This window comes from Lycium ferocissimum, chromosome 7 (genome assembly GCF_029784015.1).
Source record: "Lycium ferocissimum isolate CSIRO_LF1 chromosome 7, AGI_CSIRO_Lferr_CH_V1, whole genome shotgun sequence".
NCBI lineage: Eukaryota > Viridiplantae > Streptophyta > Magnoliopsida > Solanales > Solanaceae > Lycium > Lycium ferocissimum.
In genome coordinates this window covers 13,509,569-13,532,680 of record NC_081348.1, presented here as the reverse complement: position 1 = coordinate 13,532,680, position 23,112 = coordinate 13,509,569, and the positions used below count along the sequence as shown (strand labels likewise).

The following is a 23,112-nucleotide window of genomic DNA, read 5'->3' as shown; positions in this document are numbered from 1 at the left end:
AAAACTTGGCTCATACTCATACGACCATCGGAATACCACAAGCTTCTGAGTTAACTTGGTCAATAGGACTGCGATAGATGAAAATCCCTCCACAAATCACTTATAATAATCGACCAGGCCTAAGAAACTCTAGATCTCTGTGGGCAAAGTCGGTCTAACATAGCTACCTCAATCTTCTTCAATCCACTGTAAGACCATCCTTGGACACAATGTGTTCCAAGAATGCAGTTGAATTTAGCCAGATGAAAATTTGACATAAAGCTTTTTTTTTCTTTTCAAAAATGAAGCACGATCCTCAAATGATGTTCATACGTCTCCACTATGGGAGTATATCAAAATGTCATTGATGAAGACAATGATGAATGAATTCAAGTATGGTCTGAATACCCTGTTCATTAAGTCCATAAAAAACCGCTTGTAGGTGCATTGATCAATCCAAATGACACGATCAAAAACTTAACACTTATTATTTCACATTGTATGCTTTCATTTTTTAAGTTAGAATTGATAGAATATATTTTGTTTTGAATAATGTTATGACATTATATTTATATATTTTAATCAGACATACAATCCATAATGTTCTTTACATATGTGTGCTTTTAGTTTTTGTAATTAATTAAATTAAATATTACTAATGTGAAAAATATATACCAATTATTTTTACCATATTAGATATAATAATGATGATTAATTAATATAATTTCAAGAAACCATACATATCTTAAATACCAAATTTAATATCAATTATAACGGCACATATTTGTCAAATATTAACGTTTAAAATTTGATAATTAACTTTATTTAAAATTTAATCTAATTCTATAATTACACCTATGCAATCAAACAATACGCTTGTAATTGAAACAATACAATTATGACAAATAAATGGGTCGTAGTAATTATTATACTTGCTAGCAATTACACCAATTCCAATTACCAGGTGGCTTTCCAAACAGACCCCGAGAGCTTCAAACGATTTCCTGAGAAATGTCAAGATCGGTAATGGAAGTACATTCATTGTAACGACTAATGACAGCACCCGGCACCCGCAATCTAAATTAAAAATTCAGGACTTAGACTTTATCAAAATTTATTGTTAATTAAGTTATTGAACCTGAACTAAGTAGTGCCTCCGTTAACAAAAGAGTATATTTAATTTTTCCCTAAAAAAGCATTTTCCCCAAACAGTTTGTCACCAAATTGTCATTTCAAATCTTCAAGTGCCCCATTAAATAATTCTCTCAAATCTACAACGGCATGCGAAACGACACCGTAAAAATGCGGTAAACGGCGGTGAAATTAGTTGCAACCACCGTAGAGTTGGTCGGAAATGCCTAATTCGTGTAGTATTAGAGCTCTCTGGATCCTCACAAATCAAGACACCCTTGTTTTTTTCCCGGTATTTGAAAATCAGCTTTTGAAAAACAGCTAAAATCATGTTTTTTTCTTTTCTATCGAAACTACATTCAGAACAACTAAATATTCTTTACAAAAAAGATATAGCCAAATACAACTCCATCTTCGACTCCAACTTCAAAATTCCAAATAAAGTGAAAAATATTTGGTTAGTATGGCGAAACGCCTACTAAATTTTAATGTTGATGAATTGCAGGAGATTTCCGGTGGTGGAGAAGCGGTGGCGAGCGGCGTGTGAGAGAGATAAGAGTGATGATTTGAAATACAAAGTGTTGCCTTCTATTCCTACTGATTCAGAGATTGCTGCTGCTTTCATTGACCGCAAGAAAAGGTTTTCTTTTTTTTCTCTTCTTGTTAAATTGTTTTTTGAATAAAGTTTGAAGCTTTGGATGGTAGTTTATATGTTTGAGTTTTGGTAGTTGGTTAGGAGCTAAGTTATTCACGTATTAAATAAATCCTCCATAAGTAATAGTACTAGCATTCTTTTGTTATGTATAAAATTCAACACACCTAATTTGGTGTTTGGTTTGAAATCCGTGATAACTAAGACATGTACTCCTTCCGTCCTAACTTAAAGTATCTTACTTTCCTTTTTGGTCTGTACCAAAAAGAGTGTATCTTTCTATAATTAGTAAGTTTCCCAACTTTAACATTCTACGTGGCAAGTTTAAGACCACAAGATTTAAACGACTACACACATTTTTAATTTAAGACCACAAGATTTAAAAGTCTTTCTTTATTTCTTAAATTTAGGTAATACAGTCAAACTAAGACACTTACACTGTCAAGGTTGAGGAGTATAAGTTATGAGGGAATCTATGAATTACCTTATGTAGGATAGAAGATGGAATAATTAATACCACATGAATATCTAACCCCTGCATAAAATAATACATAGATTCTCTCATAACTTATCTCATATAAATAAAGGTACATCATACATGCAATTACCTTCAAGTAATGTGATTGTATAAATACTTTTGCACTGTCAGTGCATAGAATTTAAACTCGATATGTTTCATTATATATCTGTAATTGAAGAGAACACAAAAGTACTATCCTTAAGTCCCTAAGGGATTGATTTAGCGGTTGAAGAATTGTAGTGACAACATTTGGAACCAAGATTTATATCTTAGCAGATACTAGGTTATTCTTTCTATCTAAGTTTTGGAGTTTTATTGAGTAGGTTACCTTGTACCTGTTTTGGTGCGAGATAGCGTGTATCCAGTGGATTTGTTGAAGTGTACTAAATTAGCTCGAAAACCACATATTATAGAAAATAGTACTAGTGCTCGAAAACCACATACTGTCTTCTACTTTTTTTTTTTTTTTTTTTTGACAAATTTGATGTTTTTGAGTTGCAAAAACTAGGTGTACTATGAACCCATCCTTCTAACCTTTCTCAAAAAAAAAAAAAAAGTATCTTCATTTTTAGATCTTCGAGTTTAGTGTGCTTAGCAGTTAGCTTATTTCGTTTTAAGCAAGTTAATGCATGTGGTTTGGATAATATACTGAAAGCTTATTATGTGTGGAGGATATAGGTCGTTCAAGTATAAAGAATTGTGTGTTCATTACAGTCCGTTATTTAGTTATGTTTTCTATTATGAATGTTTTATAATCTTAGAGGTGAGGTGAGGGGGTAATTTGGTTTCATAACTGAAAGCTGGTGTAACTTTTGCCCAGTGAATCACATGGGTTTTGTAATTCAGTTGAAAGAAATGTATTTTCAGTTCAAAAAGTGGCATATCAGCAAAATTTTGAAAAAACCATCATTTGTATTTGTTAAACTTCAGTTCAATTCTCTCTTGTATCCAATCTCTGATCAAGACTACATGGAGATAAGTATGACTACAGGGAGACCCTTTCCCAACTGTCTGTCCCTATCTATTATTTTTGTATTGCAACCAGTGGGGATAGGTTCATGTTCGAAAAGTTGGTTTGACAAAGAAGTGACACTTGCAAGTTGTGAGAATTGGAACATCGATAATCTAAACTCAGTTGGTTGCTATTATCTCCTTTTTTATTCGCATGGATCCACTCTGATGTTTTTCCCTTTTCATGGTCCATTTCCCTTCAGATTCTGTCAAATTTGTGACTTTCTTGGCTATTAAAGAATAAAGATTTAGGTAAGAAAACCTCTAGTAATTTTCCTGCTAAGTTCCTTTACACAGATCTCTAGTGTTCTTAGCTATGACTATCGATGAAGTTGTCATGAAGAGTGAAATGGCCTGCAACTGTGAACTATCTGTCTTTATTATGTAAAACCTCGTTATCTTATTCATTGCTGATTTAGTTTCCATTGTTCTCTTTATCTTTCTTCAGTTTCATGTCCTTACTTTGTAGCCAAAGTGTACTTTCCACGAATTACCAAAGTGTACTTTCCATGAATTACCATGTTTAATCTTTTCTGTAGGGAGGGATCTGCTCGTGGATTTGGCATTAGGATAAACCAGTCAGTTGAAGGTTCAGATTCCTGGGTTGATGATCCGATCACGCGTCACATAATAAGTTTGTGCATTAAAAATGAAGAGGAGGAAAAGAATCGTATTTTGTGGCCACTTGTTTTGCACATAAAGGGACACTACTGTATTCTTGTACTGCCTTTAGTGGAACCTGATCATCTAAAAACATATACAAGGATGTGTAAAAGATCCGACTCTGGAAATGCTGTTGGAGCCGATGAAAGTTTATCCCCATCCTGCTTAATCTTCCATCAATCACAGGGTAAGTTCCATCTTTACCTGTTTCAAACTTTCAAGTTGATAGGCAAAACTGACATTTGATGTCTGTCTTAATGCCCCTTAAGTTGACCCAGAATATCTCTGAGTTTTATCTTTTCCCTTCTTCTTCACTGCCATTGATCAATCACTAACTTCGCTCTCAACTAATGCTGTTAAGAGTGGGTTGGCTGATTAAAACTAGCGCATATGTATTAAGTGCTGAAAAGAACTTTTAACTGCTGCAACTTATTCTTTAAATAAGTAGTTACGTGTTTGGATAAGAGTGCTAAAACTGTTCATAAGCGGTTGCTGTGTTTGGTAAAATGTACTTTTGTCTTTTTGTTTCATGTAAATATGCTTCTTGTAACTTTGCATCTTCTTGATGCCTTTTTAAATGAAACACCTTACTTCATCAAAAAGAAAAGATTTTTGAGCCTGTCATTGACTCATCAAGAGAATGATTTTGGGCCTGTCATAGTCACCTACTATTCCTTGTTGTGTGTTCAGGAAATAGTTTCTTTTTTGGGGTGGGGGGTTGGGGGGAGTTTGATTAGTTTATATGGATTAAGTTGTCAATTCATTAGAGTTGCATATTCAATTTTCTCTCTCTTATTAAAGTATATACTTGTACGTGAACTGTATGACTCAAAGTAATCTTTGAAGCTGGGGTTTAGCTTGGTGTAGAGTGAATTGTCGTAAACTTTTCTTGTGGTAAATATAGGTTGGTTTAGATCTCTTATAATTGGATTCCTCCAGCTTCACTTAAAAATAAAGCTGCAAAACTTTCCAAGTACAGGGCATTTATGGTGGGTCACATGGTAGGAGACATCATAACAGGTGATGTGACAGAACCTGAAATAGTCATAAGTGCAGCTCCATCAGTGGGTGGGTTGTTGGATTCTCTCACTGGAAGTATTGGTATTTCAGCAAGAGCAAAACCTGTAGCTGCTTCAGTTGCAGGTTCAACAGCTTCTGGAGCTGCAACGAGTGGAGCAATGGCATCTGATGCTCCAAAGATTGGTTTGAGGCCCCTAGATAGAGATGCGATTCGCTCTTTCATAAGCAGTGCAATGCCTTTTGGTTGGTAATCTTTTTATGGTATCTCTCATCGTAAATTTATCGTAATGCATGTGTGAATTAACTAAAGGTTTTAATCTTTGCTGAAACACTCGTCTACCTTAAATGTAGGCACCCCTCTGGATCTCAACTACACCAACATATCAGCAGTTAAGATAAATGGATTTTCTTCAGCAGATATCCCTCCTGCAGATCAGAAGCAGCCAGCATGGAAACCTTATCTTTATAGAGGGAAGCAGAGAATTCTGTTTACAATTCACGAGACAGTCCATGCTGCCATGTATGATCGCGATGAAATTCCAGATAGCATAAAAATTTCAGGTCAAATTAACTGTCGAGCGGAATTAGAAGGGTTGCCCGATGTGATGTTCCCACTAATAGGTTTGGACACTGCTCGTGTTGAGCTGTTATCCTTCCACCCCTGTGCTCAAGTTCCAGAGCATGGTAATGAGAAGCAAGCACTTATGTTCTCACCACCACTAGGAAATTTTGTATTGACGCGTTATCAGGCATTTTGTGGTATGGGACCTCCAATTAAGGGTTTTTATCAGCTTTCCATGGTTTCAGAAAATGAAGGTGCATTTTTGTTTAAGTTATGCCTCATGGAAGGTTATAGAGCTCCTCTGTCAATGGATTTCTGCACTGTGACTATGCCTTTCCCAAGGAGAAGGGTACTTTCTTTTGATGGAACACCTTCTATTGGAACAATTTCAGTTGCTGAGCACTTGGTTGAATGGAAAATTATAACGACAGGTCGAGGAGTTTCAGGAAAGAGTGTGGAGGCAACATTTCCAGGAACAGTTAAGTTTGCTCCATGGCAACCTCAAAGATTGCCTTCCTCAGTACTTGGGAATATGGAAGATGAAGAGAGTGATGCCGAAACAGAGTCAACGAACAATATGGCGAATGTGGAAGATCTTTTAATGGAAAAAATGAATAAGGATCTTCAAGCAGTTGATTTGGAGGAGCCATTTTGCTGGCAAGCATATGATTATGCTAAAGTAAGTATTTCCCATAGCAACTTTAGTGGTGATGTTTCCTTTTTTGGATTATTTTCATATGTGCAGTCCAGACAGCCCTGATTTCCTTTTATTTTTCCTACTGAATTCTTTCAACATGCTAGTGCTAGGATTTACTATGAGTTTAGGTATGCTAAGTAGCTAAACGTTTAAGACTAAACTAGAGCTACAAAATCGCATGGGAAGCTAGGAAGATATAATACATTGTGGCTTAGCAGAAAACGTGGCCCTAGATAGAGCTGATTGAAGAAAAATAATCTATGTAGCAGACACCGAACTAGCTTGTAGATTTGATAACTGCTCACAAGATCACCACCCGGAGGGCGGGAGTGGAAAAAGAAAGTCAAAACAGGAATTTTCAAGGAAGAACTCACTTCCAAATTCCAATCAATTTGTTACCATCAACCCCTTCCCCCCCTCACCCCCCACCCCCACCCAAATCCCCAGGTGCGTCCATTACCATCCCTCAGGCTACAGGAATAATGACAGAGGAGAGTCTAGTCGAAACAAAAGCAGAAGAAACTAAAGAGTAACAAGGAAAGTCAGGCGAGTCCCACGAGTTCTATAAATGTGTTTGTTTTTATAATCAAAAGTACTATTTTCAACCTCATAAACAGGCTTATTTTCTTTTCTAACAATATGACAATTAGCTGATGTGGATATGAACATTTCTGTAATTGAAATTAAATTGCTTTGTGAAAAACATTTTATTTTGACTCATGTGATTGCAGGTATCTTTCAAGATAATGGGAGGATCATTGTCAGGAATGTCTATTGATCCGAGATCTGTAAGTCCTCTATGACCAATTGTATCATCTATTGGCAGGTTGATTCTTTCTTTCAGAGTGGAACATTATCATTGAAATAGTATTGTGATTGTGAATAGTTTGACCTCGGCTATCTTGGTTTATTATCCAGAAGTAGCATGAGACCAAGAATTTCTGGATATCATTATCTGCAAAAATGTTTCCCTCTCAGTTTTCATTTGGGCAAAAGAACCCATGTGAATTGTCTTTCCTTTTTTTTTTTTTTTTTTTAGTTGGAGTCCATGTATATGATGTCAAGCATTACTAATTTTTATCTAGGTTTGTTTTTCAAGCAATCAAGTTAGTCAATCAGTGTACCTGGCCTCAATCCCAAACTAATCAGGATTGGCGTTATGCATCCTTTGTGTCGGTTCCGATCTACTTGGGCCCATTTCGTTCTTATACTAGATAACTTATCTTTTGAGGCAAGTTAAGAGTTTTCTAAAACTAGTGTTCTTAACTCTCACTTTTATCTCTGCACTGACAAACAAGTCTCTCACCAAACTAAAAAGAGTCCTGGTAAGCACTGGACCTTGCCTAAGTGTAACAACCACCGTTAAGTCTTAATCCATACTAGTTTATATCACTTATAAGGGTTTTTTGCTCCATTATGTTCTCAGGTAATTAGGCATTTTCTGTGATATTGTAGGTCTTTCGAGACACTTTACCTCTGTGTGATTTTAGGTCTCGCTCATCTCCTCATAGCACCTTCGAGTGCATTTGGGTTGTATGTCAGACATGGCCTAACCATCTTCAGGGTCCTTCTCTCATTTTGTCCATTGTGTAGAATATGATCATTTCTAATCTTGTAGAATAGTTTTACTTCCATCTTAACATCTGCAATTCTTCTACACTCATCTAATCATTCCTGATATGCCATTGTTGGTCTCATGGCATCCAGGACTTATGCAGAGTCCTGTTATGGGAATATATCTAAATTTGGACTGTATACTTAAAATGAAGATGAATGGTAACCCAATTGGTAAAACATAGCATCTCAGTAATTACTAAAAAAGGAAAATGCTCATAGAGCACAAGGATATCTATGCGGACCAATGTGAGGAAGTGTTGGATTATGGTATAAAGAATTACCCGAAGTACTAAAAGATGAATTAGCAGGAAAAAGAACGGCAAAACATTTATTGAGACATTAGAAAATGCAATAAGATTTGAATTTCTAGGACAAGATTTAGATAGTGAAGCTAAACGACAAGATAAACTAAAAAAGGATGCTGTGAAAAATTTGAATCACTTATCGATATGTGATGAGATATGTGTTATTTTGAAATTAACACATAAGTTACAAAAATACTTTTATGAAGCCAGACTAGAAATACTGCCAAATCAAATATACCAACAAATGGCGGGCATAAATTTAAGCTACCACCATCATATGGACCTAGGCTAATAGATGAATATGAACAGTTATGTATACCAGATAATAGGGCAACATTAGGAGGAAGAATAGAATTTCCTAGAAACAAAATAAATGATTGGTGTAATACTCAGAGAGAAAATATGAAAATATGAACACACTAAAAGAGGAATCTGTTATGAAGAAAATGAAGAAGTAGGGGCATACAAGTGTACTATGCCTAAAAGGTCTTAAAACATCCAATATATAAGAAAAAGTACAAATGGAGAAAACTCGCAAGGAGACGTGGGATGAAATATAGACAATATTGAAAAAAGAAGAGACATAGAACCCCACCTAGGGAAAAGAGATGTAGATGCTCCTTAAAAAAGTGGTAAACGAATTTCTTCTTGTCTTAGGTACATAATTTGAAATTCAAAGCTTGCCATCGAGAAGGACACTATCAAGAAGGACACTACGCTAATGTGTGTCCAAACTGGAATAAGAAAGAAAATAAATAACAAATAAAGTTTATAAACACTTTAGAAGAGGTAAATTTTAATACGCGAAGAAGATAGTGGTAATGACCTTAGTGATTATAGGCTATATGAAATAGTGCTTTTTCTTTTTGAGAATTATATGAAATAGTGATCGATAGTGATAACGAGTAACCCCATTTATGAAGAAGAAAGATAAGAAGAAGGTGGTCTTAAACATAGATTAATATGTGACCCGATTTTTTTTGAAACAATTCAAGAGAAGATTTAGATTTAGGAATAAAAGATAGATATGAACAACCGTATTTTAAAAGAGAAAAATATACATATTATGTAGCTCATAGGCAAGAATCCCTTATACAGCTAAGACACGCGCAATGACACAAGGTGAAATTCCAATGATAAGTGAAGAATTAATAGAACAAGAGTTTTTCTCAAAAAAATTACTCTCCCCATTTCAATTCCCTAAACAAGCCATAACATTGTGTGGATATAATTCTTTTTGAACTTGTGGTCTTAAACATGCAATAGTATTTGTGTGGCTCGAAAAGCTTCTTATTAACGGCAAATGGGATGTTTAAGTTAAACTGTTTTCAAATTTAGACAGGGTCATTCTTTTTGGATCGGACTAAAAGGGAAATAGGTTCACATAAACTGGAATCGAGGAGTAATAAAACAAGAATTAAATTAACTACCAGAAGATAGAAAGAACAAGTCAGCTAGTACATATATTTGAGGAATACAAATTGTGATGAAAACATATTCGAAGAAGGAATATATACTCCGATTAATTTATACTTAGCAGATGATAGAATAACCAAGTGCTTAATGGATAGTCTAATAGCAATAATGAAAGGGAACTTAATATATCAAAAGGTAAAATTTACAATAATCCAAATTCCAATATTAAGTATTAGATAACCAAATAAAATTCAAGCGCTAGTAATGTAGTATAAATTACATGGAATTGATATGAAACCCAATAGTGATGAAATAAGTATAACAACCAAGATAATTTATGCATTTACTGTAGTAAATATGAGATAAAAGATAAGCTAAGAAGTAAAAAATGCTAATACAAAAAGTATTTAGTTCTTGTTTAGATTATGAACCAATTAGGAATAAAAGAGAGATCACATACTCCAAGAATTATATATGGAATTTGATAAAGTACAAAAAGGCAATAAAAGAATCTAGAATTCCAGAACAAAGAAGAGTAAGTTTTGAAGGAAGTAGAAGAGGAAGTTTTGAAGGAAGTAGGAACAAGTACAAAAAAATTACTTTTCTTCATCTCGTTTAGAATACTGTTGTTCGTATGTATCTTTTATTCTTAAGTCTAAATCTTCTCTGGAAATTGTTTCAAAATTATTTGGATCAAATATAATCTCTGTTTAAGACCACCTTTTTCCTATAGACTAAATCACTAAAGTCTTCCTTTTCCCTTAAACTCCGTGCCCAGGCGAACACCTTCACATAAATTGAGACGTAGGCAGTGCCTTTTAGGCATAGGACACCATATGCCCCTACTTCTTCATTTTCTTCACAACAAATTCCTCTTTTAGCATGTTTATATATCTTCAGATTCTCTGAATTTTTCACTAATCATCTTTTTGATTTTTAGCAAGATTCCATTCTCCCCCCTAATGTTGCCCTATTATCTGGTTTAATCAATTGTTCATATTCGTCCATTAGTTTTGGTCCGTATGGCGGTGGTAGTTTTACAAAATATAGATCTTCCTTTCACACGGTTAGGTATATCCATGTTGCATAGTACTCCTGTATCACTCCTTTTTATCAACAAACTCCTGCACCACTTCCTCATTTTTAGTTATCCAATTTTAATTATTTGTATTACATCTTCATTGGTCATGTCATTCTCTTGAAGACTGAGTTTGGATACTAAATTATCTATATTTTGGCGCCACAATGATGTTTAATTTCATTGACCTTGGTAATAAGGGGGCTAAATCTTCTCTTCTGTTTATTTTAAAGCCCTTTCCTTATAGAGTGTTTCTCCACTGTTTCAACTTTTGGTTGAGTTCTTCCTTATTGTTGTCATTTAGCACGTTATCATTTGCAAATAGCATGCACCATGAAGTCTTATCTTGTATAATGTTGTATGGCTCATTCATACTGAAGATAAATAAACGCAGGCTCAAGGTTGAATTGTGGTGTAAATCCATTGTTATGGGAGGGTTCTTTAGGTCTTCTCTTTTCCAGGTCATGTCATTCTCTTGAAGACTGAGTTTAGATACTAAATTATCTACATTTTGGCGCCACAATGATGTTTAATTTCATTGACCTTGGTAATAAGGGGGCTAAATCTTCTCTTCTGTTTATTTTAAAGCCCTTACCCTATAGAGTGTTTCTCCACTGTTTCAACTTTGAGTTGAGTTCTTCCTTATTGTTGTCATTTGACACGTTATCATTTACAAATAGCATGCACCATGAAGTCTTATCTTGTATAATGTTGTATGGCTCATTCATACTGAAGATAAATAAACGCAGGCTCAAGGTTGATTTGTGGTGTAAATCCATTGTTATGGGAGAGTTCTTTAGGTCTCCTCTTTTCCATTGTATTGCATTATTTGATGTTAAAATGTTAATTGTTATCAGGTTGATTTCCTGTTATTTGTGATAGGAGAAATATAAGTGTGTTTTTTGGTCTGTACCCACTAAACTTTTCCCAGGCTATATACAGTAATTTCTACTATTTGTTATCAGAAATTTCGACCTAGTTCTGCACTTCAGATCTCTTCCTTAAGCATACAAACTTCTCATGCGATGACTACTTTCCGCCTTGAACATCTAGATGAAAGCAAATTACCATCGTTCACTGCATCATACTTGACCTGCTAATTACAGCCCTAGGTTTGTGCTGGGAGAAGTTGCTCAGTCATAGAGATCCTTAGGCTCTTTATATTTCCTGTTTTTATACTGATATATAGTCACTGCTATTCTTAATGTGATGAGCCTTTGCAGGTAAGCATTTTCCCAGCTGTTAAAGCACCCGTGGAGTTCTCAACTCAGGTATTTTTGTTATTAGTTAAATAGGTTCCTGGCCACATATTTCTCTAGCTTTCTTTAGGTCTGTTTATTACAGCAGCTGTTCGACATCTGCAATCAAGCCTATCTTTTGGGTTACTAAAACTTTTAGTTGTCTGACTTTGCTATGATTGTCACAGGTGACTTCTGGGGATTATATTTTGTGGAACACATTAGGAAAATGTCCGGTTGCTGCCACACCCAAAGCATAGAGTTGCAAGATATATTGTTGGCGTATCTGATTAGGAGCAATGACAGACGGTTAACTTGTCAGATGGCAGCTGAGTTTGAGAGGCGAGCGTGAAAAAGGCTGTCTGTAAAAGAGATGTATTGTGGGGCCATTCCATGACAAGTTCCTGCTGCAGTTAGATTCAACAATGGGGAAGTGGATGACTCATGGTTCTTGGCATTTGGTTTTTGTGGGACAAGATTATTTAAGACGTGTACAACTACTTCGTGGATACTCAGCCTCAGGTCATACTTAATTAGTTAGTTGTATAGGTTATGAGAACTAACTGCATATATGCTTGTTTGCCTTGGTGTTTCTACTAGGTGAAAGATACTCTTGTTGCTAAAAAGACCGAGTCTCGTGCCTTCTACTGTTACACATGCATTTGCAAGAAACTTGATCGTCAGCTTTCCCCTTACTTCATTCGAACTCAATAAAACTAGAAAGATATTTCTAGCTGTTAGTGAATTGCTTTCTAATTTGTGTGGACACTGGAGTTCATTGGATTGGTGCCCTTTTAACTGAAGTGCTTCTGTCTGTTTTAAGATAAATCTTTGTAAGTCCATTCCTGTTGTTAACGTACCTATGGATTCATGAAGGAAACATTCAAAATTAACACTGTACCTTATAATCAAGAATGGCGAATGTACAAAGCCTAATAAGGGGAGAACAATTAAGTTCATTCACACTCGTGAATTCTTTCTTAGCTATCGATGTCTAATATACCTGTAGACTCTTTTAGCTTCATTCTTTAGATTTACAAGGCCTAAGGATTCTACATCTCAAGCCTGAGGACTATTAGCTGTAATCTTAATCATTCTTCCCTGACAATGTCTTACAATGCAATTATATTGCATCGGTGTTGGTACTTCTAGCACCATTTCATTTTCAACTGTAGCAATTTCTTTCTATCAATCTATCTCAGTTCTATTCAGCTCTCTCTCTCACTCTTCTAACGCAATTCTGGATGAACGATACAGATCGTAGGGGGCCCACAAGTAATCAATGGTACAGGGCTTTCTGGCATCCAGTCTCAACCATGGCTTACCCTTGCCACTCCAATGCAATAGGCTTATGGGTCCAGGGTGAAGGCCCCTACATTTGCCTTCAAAGTTGTCACCACCTAAACCATGTTGGTTCCATCTATGGTTAACTGCCTTAATGTTTCCTGCAAACACAAGCAAAACTGGAGGCAATGACCCCAGATGGTAAATTCTTCTTTGCTTTTGTATTAACATCCATTCTTCAACTTTGTGTGTGTACTCTCCTTTCCTCCATTCAGCAAGATCCATCACCATTACACCTGTGTTGAAGTAACATGGACGCCTTCCTTCAAATGTTTTCGCTAAATTAACGTCCGACCAAAATGTGTCTGTAAAATAGGTTGTAAAGTTTGCATGGCAATATTCTGGTGCTGCCAGGACTTTATCTCCCAAATCCACCCCCCATAACTTGGCAATGTCATCGACAACAATGATATCTGAGTCTAGGTAGATAACGCGGTGCACGTCCTCAGGGAGAATATCTGAGAGGTAAATTCTTGCATAATTTAGAGGTTGATCCAAGGCTTGTCTAATAGACTTGGATATCTTTCCCCTAACACGATTAGGATGAAAACGGTAGATTTTGTAGCTAAGGTAAGGGAAAGTAGAGTTGATGAGGGAAATGATCTCAGGTTCGAGATGGATGGAAAGAAAATGGAAGGAAGTGTTCTCTGGACATGTTGAATGTTGCAAAATAGACAACACTGCAGCCATGGTGCCCCTAATGTAATTGGCATCAACAGGCATTACTATTTGGATCTTATCTATGTCACGCGAGCTGCATGAGTTGCCATTGCGAAAGGCAGGTGCCTCCCGGAAGGAAGGAATGTCATCGGAGGTAGGTTTTTGGATGGCAACAACACGAATGGCGTTAGCAAAAGAGGACGAAGTGGTGGTGGTGGTAGGATGCAAGAGGAAGAGGGAAAGAAGGCCTAGGATTGGAAAATAGTTAGAAGATGGTGATGAAGAAGAAAAGGGGACATTTTTGTTCCAAAAGGCCATCCTTCCTTGAGCTACATTTCTTGTTTTTTTTTTTTTTCTTCTTTCTTGGGCTAATAATATGGATGTCAAAAGGGCGGGAGAGTCTAAATCCGTGTTCAATACGTGCTTGACTAACTCAAAATAAAGTAACTTTTAGAGAGAAAGAATTGGCCATTGGACGAGTTTGTTAATGGAGTTATTTTAGTAATAATCTAGATTAGTGGTTCTAAAGTTTAAGTGCTTACAACAAACAGGTAAATTTTGATCATGAAATGTAGGGAGAAGCGATAGTTTTTCAATTACATTGGTTTATTTTCAATGTCCTAAATTATTGCCCATGCAAAACTTACGGAATTCTTTATTTTTAAATGTAGGATAAACCGATATCTTTGCATGTACAGTCATATATTTTCAATAACTAAATAACTGCCTATACAAGAATTTTGCAAATTACAATCCAGGATATTTCTCTGTGCATATTCAGAGTATCAGCTACCATCTTGACACGGACAATTCCTAAGCAACAGAATACTAGGAATGTCTAAAATCGTTGTATGCACATATCTGGAATTCCTTAATCTTTGCAATAAGGAAGAGATCAATAATTTTCCTTTTGCTCAGATCAAATTCTAGTAAAAGATAAACATCAAACATCTAATTTCTTTTTAATCATAAAATAATGTAACTAAAATGTTTTAATAAATAGGTCAAAATATTGTTAAAACCAGAGCAATAAACAAAAAGTTGTGCCACATAAGTGGTAGGAAATAAATGAACTCTTAATTGCATTTTACATCAAATTGTGCAAGAAAAAAAAATGTGTTTGTATGTCTGGTCTCATGCTATGATACGAGATGAATACATAGGTGTATTGTTCAGGTAAAACAATTGAGAGTATATATAACGTAATAAGTATACCTTTTATTTTAAACCTATAAAATAGTAAGCCAGTTCTTTTTGGGGTTCCTTCTTGCATCCCAAATTACTCCTCTTTTTGTCCGTTGTTGAATCTACACTACTTGAGTTGTGACTTACATTAGCAGATTGATCACTCTTTAGCTAGAGCAAGAACAAAGTGGCATGCGTGTGTGAAGTTGCACATTCATTATAGATTTGGAATCATGAGCTTATGGGGGGGAGAGGGAGGATCCGATTAGTTTAACGGAGGTTATCTTTTGAGTTTACTTTCCTTTGACTTGTCCGAAAATTTTAGAAAATGTTTACGTACCTAGCCTAATTTGAATGAGTTGTGCAATGCTTTGCATAGTTTGAGACTATTGGAGGTCATCTTGGTGGATTTGGACATTTCAATTGAAGTAAACGATTTGGACATTTTAATTGAAGTAAAACTTAACGATTTCGATGTAAGTGAGACCTTTAACCTCTCCAATCGCCTCTTGATAGTTGTTATCTATTTTAGTCCTTCTATTCCTTTATTGAAAATACAACACGAACAATAACAACAATAATTACCATATGTTAAATCAATTAAGAGATCAAGTATGATCTAGTATGAATACTGACCATGAATCTTTAATTTACTTGTAGTATCTGAGTTCCTTTTTTGTTCTTTGCCATAACGTCTGCTATGAGACGCGTTGGAACAAAAGTTTCTAATCTTCACAAAGATGAGATTAATGAGAAAATAACCAAAATAGAATTTAGCCATGGAGCCAAACTATTTTGGTCATTTATGAGAAAATAACCATAAGTGGGACACCAAGTCCAGAATCTAAATTAAAAGTAACGGTTCCCTAAAGAATCCAGTTAAGTAAACATACCATGGCTGGCATATAAACACAAAAATACAGAACCTAGAGAAGGAAACCTTGAGCTGCAATGGTGGTAGTAAGGAATATCAACATAAAATTTATGTTAACGTTTCTGCAACTGTTACAGGGCAATCTCATAGTCGATCGAATGGTGATGAGTTATGATATGTTGTAGTTTTAATGATTTGACAAACACACTAAGGACCAGATCCTTGATCAAGTCCCCTCAGCACTATACAAAATATGACAAAAGTAGTCGCATCGTTACCTCAGAACCGCAAGAAAGACAGTGCCTTATGTGTGCTAGGAGCTACTAGCCCTTGGAAAGCCACCATCCATGGTCACATGTTTCTCACATGCTCTCTACATTGATCTCATATATATACAACATGTTGGGATTAGTTTGACCTAACACTTGCAAATCAAAAAGATATTTTTCTCAAGTGCAACCGCCACCCCTATCAAGGTGCTCAAGAACAAGCCTCAACAACCCAAAGGACCCAGATCCAACTCAAAGATGCTTTAAGTCCTTAGGTTGTCGAGTCTTTGTTTCTTGGTTCTATAAATTGTAAACCTCGCTTTCTTCTCTTTAAGAAGTTGTTTTGTAGGCGCTTAATTCCAAGGATTGCTTGTAAGAAGGTTATCTTCCTACAAGTTTTGAGAGGTACACTAGGCTAGAGTTAGTCAGCCATGATATTAGTTTAAATTCTCGTGAAGGTGTTTTTCGTTCACTCACTTAACCTTGAGCTGGTACACTTGTTCAAGTGAAGGCAAGGTGTATTAGTTTGCTTGGCTAGAGGTAGTCGAGAGTTGCTTACAATAGGGTTATTATAAGGGTGAGGATAGAGAGTTTTAATTCCTAGTTAAAAATTGCAATAGGTTGTAATATAAACATTGCTCAATTTAGAGAAGTTGGAAATCCTACTTAGGTAGGCCGTGGTTTTTAATCCCTTGAGCAAGGAGTTTTCCACGTAAATACCTTGCTTCATTTACTTTCCATTATTATCTGTGAAAATAATTCAGGGACCGGATCTCCTAGAATGTTTTGAGTAAACTCTGTTTGTGGAACTAGTCTTAACCCGTAGTTCTTTCAAATGGTTGATTGTTTTAAGAAAATAGTTATTTTAGAGCGATAGACTAAAAGTGATCAATTTTTAAAATACATTAGGGACTAAAAATCGAAATAGTTCGACCCCTACACATTAACGATTATTTTGATCTCTGAGGTTGATCATCATATATACCTTACTAATCTTAATAATTTTTCGATTGTGTTGCTACGAGTACTATGATAAATTGACGTGTCGGATATGTATAAAAATATGCATGCGGAATTGTACAAGTACGTACAAATGTACTGTTTTACTCATACATTGTACTCATAATGAGGTACATTAGAGTCCAAATTATAACTAATTGTTCCTTTGTTAGAACAACAATGTTATGATGATTGTGCCCATTTGTGATTTCCAAGTTTCAAAGACCTTAATGATTCATTTTCTTTCAGTGAGTGATTGCATCCACCAAAAGTTTTCATGAGTAGTTGTGAAGTTAATTTACAAAGAATAGTTGTAACTCTGTCCATTTAATTTTAACAGGATAATGATTTTAATTTAATTATTTAAGCTGAAACTCTTTTGCAGTTACGAGTTTAATAGCAAAACTAAACTAAGATCATTAATTAATTTTTTGGAGAAAATTTTAATAACAAGCTCAATTTCTACACATATTAGAAGTTCAATGTGCATGTTAAAGTCTGTTTAGTCCTATATTGCCACTCTTTAACACATTTCTTCCCAGAATGTTTTGTTTTAATCATGTACACATTTTTTTATTTGCTTATCTTTTTCTAAAAGAAAAATATGCCAACAGCCTTTTTCCCCTTTATGTTTGTTTCCTCTGAAAAATTATTTATACATTAATACAGACGAAGTTGGCCAATTTCTGGGAATATTTGGAACAGCTTGCATAAGTGTGACATGGCTAACATGCGCAAATGAAGAGACGTGGCCCTTCCCACTAAACATTTTCCTATTTATGTTTAAAACCTTTGGTTAATCCACATTGTAATAAATGGTTGAACAAATTAAAAATCAATTATTCATAATGCAGCATTGGTCAAAAAAGGAAAATTTTACTAATCAAATTTATTATTGATTAAATGCTAGGGATGAAATCTTTTAAAAAGTTAGGCCAAAACACTGCAAGAAAATCATATAATTGTGGGTTCAAGAGGGGACATGTATATCCCCTTGAAACTCACATACCTGGATTTGTTTAAGAAAAGGGTAATCATGATTAGTTCTGCAATTAGAATCTAATCTCTTACACATGCATCCTAACACTAATTAGAATAAGCATGTTTAAGAGTTCCAACATGTCGGAATCAAGTTTAGTCTACGAATCTAGCATGAGACATCCTTAAATTAAGTGAAGATTTTTATTTTTGTATCTTTTTTCACTCTCCAAAAGCATGTCATCCTTTTACCTCCCCCACCCCCTAATATTGATAAAGTAGTTTAAAAGGTTGGAATTTTTCATGAGTTTGCATAAAACGTGAGTTCCTAATAATAATAATAATAATAATAATAATAATAAGGGAGATAAATCGCTAATTTGGTCGTCAAACTACTCACTTTTTCATAATCTTGCCCTCAAGTTTTTTTTGTTGAGCTCATTGATCCTCGGTTTATATATTATCCTTTAAGACTTTTTGTTTCACTTTAGAAAGTTAAAAATGGAAATGAAGTTTTATTGCAAAAGACTTAGAATATGAAGTAGTAGATTTAAGAAGGGGTAGAGAATACAACTGAAATCCATTTTTGGTGTCACAATAGCACTCTTATATTCTAATACTATCACGCGCAACGTCTAATAAGTACTTTTTTTTAATAACAAGTTTTTTACTTAAAAAGTAGAACGATTTATATAAGAAATTCCAACTAGTTAATTGAGCTGAGAAATATTTGATCGGTTGATTGACATTTCTAACAAATTAAAAAATATAACTCATTCAAAATTTCAGAGAAAATGACAAAAATGATCTGTTATGTTTGAGGAGAAGTTCAAAATAGTCCCTTAAGTATACACATAACAGTTTTGGTCCTTCAAGTTTCTTAAAAGTTAACACTTCTAATCTTAAATGGACCATTTTTATCATTTTCTCCAAAATTTCATAACACGATCTCTCGGTACAGTAGATTAAGTTGAACAAAAACTACTACTCCTTTTGTTTCAATTACGTGGCTTTGTTTAATTTGAAAAAAAAAAAAAAAAAAAGACTGACCTTTGAAACTTGTGGAAATTTTAAATATACATGAAATATATTTAATTATAAAAGAATAGCATTAATAGGGGCAAAAAATTTTTACAATTATATTATTATCAAATATAAAAATATACCCTCCGTTTCATTTTTTTTTTAAATAGACTATCGCACATAAAATGAAACAAAGGGAGCATGAGATTTCAATGTTTAAAAGAGGATAAAAAAGGTTGAATACATTGACAACCCCTTAAACTTGTCAATTTCATTTAGACATTTGAACTAGGGCCTGTTTCAATTAAGCCCCTGAATACGTGATAAAGTGCGTTTATTAGATACTTTCGATTCAAATTTTGAAAAAGTTTCTACGGCACGTTCTCAAACACTCATTATGTAAATAAGTTAATCATATAAAACTTGTCATCTCCTTTAATTATATACATTAGTATCAATCGGAAGAGACTGAGGTTTTACTTATCGAGACTATCGTGTATAATTGAAGAAGGTGACATATTTTAAGTGGGTAAGAATTTCTCTATGCGTACTACACGCACTTGAAAGCACGGGCGGGAGCTTCTTCAAAATTTGAGTCGAAATATGCAATAGGAACACCTCATAACTAAAAAGGTAATTGAACTAAATTATCCTTATTGATTCTTTGATCCCAATTTAATACTACTCTTTTTTCATCACATTAATAATTAATTATATTTTTAAAATGACAACTATTTTAGATCATATATTAATACTAAGGACGGTAAGTAAAGTGGACCGAAAAGATTCCGTCAAGAAAAAGAAGTAAAAAGTTTGGGATGTAAGGGGTGGGGGGGGGTTCTAGGGGTAACTTTTAGGAAGGACAAAGCGTTAGGGGGAAGGAGACATAATGGCCTCCATGTTTAGAAATCCATGCTTCACACTCCTGACATTATCAGTAGTATCAAAAAGCTAAGGAAGCCAATGTTAGCTCGTATGAATCTCTCTTGGAAACTCCAAACTCTTCAAATCTTTCTTCTCATTAATTCTCCTTTTGGATACGTCAGCCATCAAATCCTACTTTTTCTTCTAATTGGGCCAACCTATTCAGTTAGTAAACACTTGGCATGCACCTAAACACCCACAATGACGGCATATCTATGTCAGCAAAAGTGCATCATGTTCGGTTATTTTTTTGTTTGGTTTAACTATACTCCCCTCATTTCAAAATTAATTTTGAAATGAATTGCTAGCGCTTTTTTTTTTTTGTACAACATAAATAAATTTTTTTAAAGCCCCCCAAAAAATTACTACAAGTAATTGATTATTTTCAAAGTTACACTTGCCAAATGAGTTTTTCAAATTCCAATATTAACTATCTCTAATTTTAAAAAAAGTTTTGGAAGAAGCAAGAGAGTAATATTGACAAATTACGCTTTGAGTAATGTCATTAACTAACTTTCTTAAGGAGTGTGCCTCCAAAATTTATTTATTTCGAAACTTACTAATCAATTGATATAAATTCATGTTATATAGGGCATTTCTAAAACGTAATTGCTCTTTTAATATTTCATTCACATGACTCATTTCGGACTTCTGGTTAAGGGTGAAGAGATCTTTTAATGGCGCATCATGTTCTGTTATAAAATAAAAGACTTAGGATTTATTTCATTACTGGATAAATTTAAGTATTACCTTAGTGTATTCGTCTAAAGATCGATATACTTTAACTATAACTGGTTACTTATTGTCTTTTTCATATTACCAAGCAATGGTACTTAAATTACATATCATTGTTTTTTTTAATTGATTTGATCGTATAAATATTTTGTATACCATCGGTGCGTATAACCTAAAACATAAATTTGATCATATAGCCGCATTCGCCATGTTAATTGATATAATGGTAAGAGGAACATTAATCACAAATCATATCGGGTGCCCCTATATTTATTAAATAGACGATTGGAGGTGAAAGTAAGATTAATCGAGCCCTTGTTTTAATTTTAATAACTATCACTTGGTATCCATACTGATAAAAAGAAAAGAAAATGGTAATAAATCCCAAAACTCTAATTTTTAATTCCCATGCCATCTAATAAATAAATTTTAACAACTTGCATGTACTTGAGATAAATCAAGAAATTAAAATACAATCACTTTAGGAGAACGTTTTGTGCGTCATTATAATAGTAAGGAAAAATAATCTAACTCGACCTGATTGTGTGTAGGGGCTGTTGTGGAATTGACGGACTCGATAGAATTTATAAATAGTAATGATCCAAACTATGTATTTTCTTTAAACTTTAGAACTCAATAATAAAAAAGCTAGAATTCAGAATTCAGAATTCATAAAATCAAAAATTTTAAATCCACTTTCATCGTGTCTATAATAAACTCTTCAAGTGGAAGGGTGGGAATAATTCACATGTGATTTAACTTCAGATTTTGTAATGAGCATGTGGTGCTAAATTTGGCTAGAAATTTAAGCAAAACAGAGACAAAATAGCAAAAAGAAATTAAGGATCATGAAAATGGAAAAATAGGTGCCCTATTGGCCAAGCAAATGTATAAGGCACAGCAGCATTCAAGTCACATATTCAGAAACTCAAGGGGGACACAAATAATGATTTGCAGATTCGTATCAAAATTCAGAAGGAAGGAGGACATTTTCTTTAAGGTTTCTTCTTTTCTGAATAAAAATAAAAATACAAAACACAAAAAAGAAATTAAAAATAAAGGACGAGATAATGATTTGCGGTAAGTTTGCACCAAACATCGAGAGATTTGCTTCAGCTTGTGACAGGGCTCGAGGAGAATACACATTGATGAATAGTCATGTGATTGTACATAAAAAAAAAAAACAATTATTTACAGAATAATAAACTAAACAGAAAGAAGTATATGTATCTTTTTCGAAACAATTGAATAAATATAAAAGCACTTGAAAGTCCTAACATGACTTTGCTTGCTTCAAACAAATCTTCCACCTTCTAATTACATCATATGCTATATGTTTTGTATTAAAAATAATGTTTTATCATAAAAGTAAGGTCTCTTTTTAATATCTGGAAAGTTGTCATATACTCCAAAGTTCAGACCCTAAAAAATTGCATTTTGTTCCCTATAATGTCTAGCATGGCGTGCATGTTCATTTATTTAAAATTTCCCCAAGACTCCTGCCTAACATAGGGAAAGTTTAGCTTTAGGTCTATATATGATTAGGAATCTATGCTAGTGAGATTTTACTATTGCATCAAATTAATTAACTCTGTAGATAATTTTTAATGTAATATTCGTATACTCTCTTTCCTTTTTTTCTAGAGGTGAAATTTTATGGTGTTAACAACTAGGTGAAGTAAAATGCAACAACAATAACTTATTATCAAGTGATCAAAATGTAACGCATGCAAAATTGTAATATACCTTACATAAGGTCAAGCGAAAAATTATAGAATTCATTATGCTTTCTCCATCAGTGATGTTTGCATACCAGAAAATATGTATTACGAGGTTTCTAATGCGTGGACTTTGGAAATTGATAATCTTTATGGACCTTATAACATGTTGATATGGCGATCTTTTCAAAATGTCAAGAATATATGTTTACAGTAATTAAGAATATAAACTATATCTAGAAAAGGACTAATTAGATTCTTTGATCAAACATGCGAGAAGAAAATATTAAACATAAGTCCGCCTAATTAATCTGAAAAGTTTTGACCTTAATTAGTTGGTGGTGTAAATTAAATAAGGGGCTCTGCATTTAAAGATTATGGGTTGGACTTTGAAGATTAAGATTTGAAAGTGATCTATGAACTAATCCTCTTTGCCCATGGCTAATCCAAATTCACATCCTCCAACCAAATTAAAGGAGTGGTGGGCGCCACTTTATGCACAAAAAACCTCTCC

At 34.2% G+C, this 23,112-nt stretch overlaps 2 protein-coding genes across 2 annotated transcripts; one reads left to right on the top strand and one right to left on the bottom strand.

Moving 5' to 3' along the window:
• The first annotated feature begins 1,539 nt into the window (after positions 1-1,539).
• Positions 1,540-12,643, top strand: LOC132063415 (AP-5 complex subunit mu-like). Its single transcript, XM_059455938.1, is given in 8 exon segments — positions 1,540-1,750; positions 3,833-4,110; positions 4,113-4,143; positions 4,936-5,219; positions 5,328-6,217; positions 6,967-7,023; positions 11,875-11,922; positions 12,078-12,643. Coding segments are annotated over 8 exon segments (1,812 nt in total). The 5' UTR covers positions 1,540-1,598; the 3' UTR covers positions 12,150-12,643.
• Positions 12,644-12,838: 195 nt separating this feature from the next.
• LOC132063416 (probable galacturonosyltransferase-like 4) lies at positions 12,839-14,211 on the bottom strand. The gene has a single exon (XM_059455939.1). The coding sequence runs from the start codon at positions 14,209-14,211 to the stop codon at positions 13,111-13,113; it is 1,101 nt and encodes a 366-aa protein (XP_059311922.1). The 3' UTR covers positions 12,839-13,110.
• Between the last annotated feature and the right edge of the window lie 8,901 nt (positions 14,212-23,112).

What these genes read in the sequence shown, in the direction of transcription:
- LOC132063416 (XM_059455939.1), bottom strand. Translation starts at nt 14,211, where the DNA reads ATGGCCTTTTGGAACAAAAATGTCCCCTTTTCTTCTTCATCACCATCT.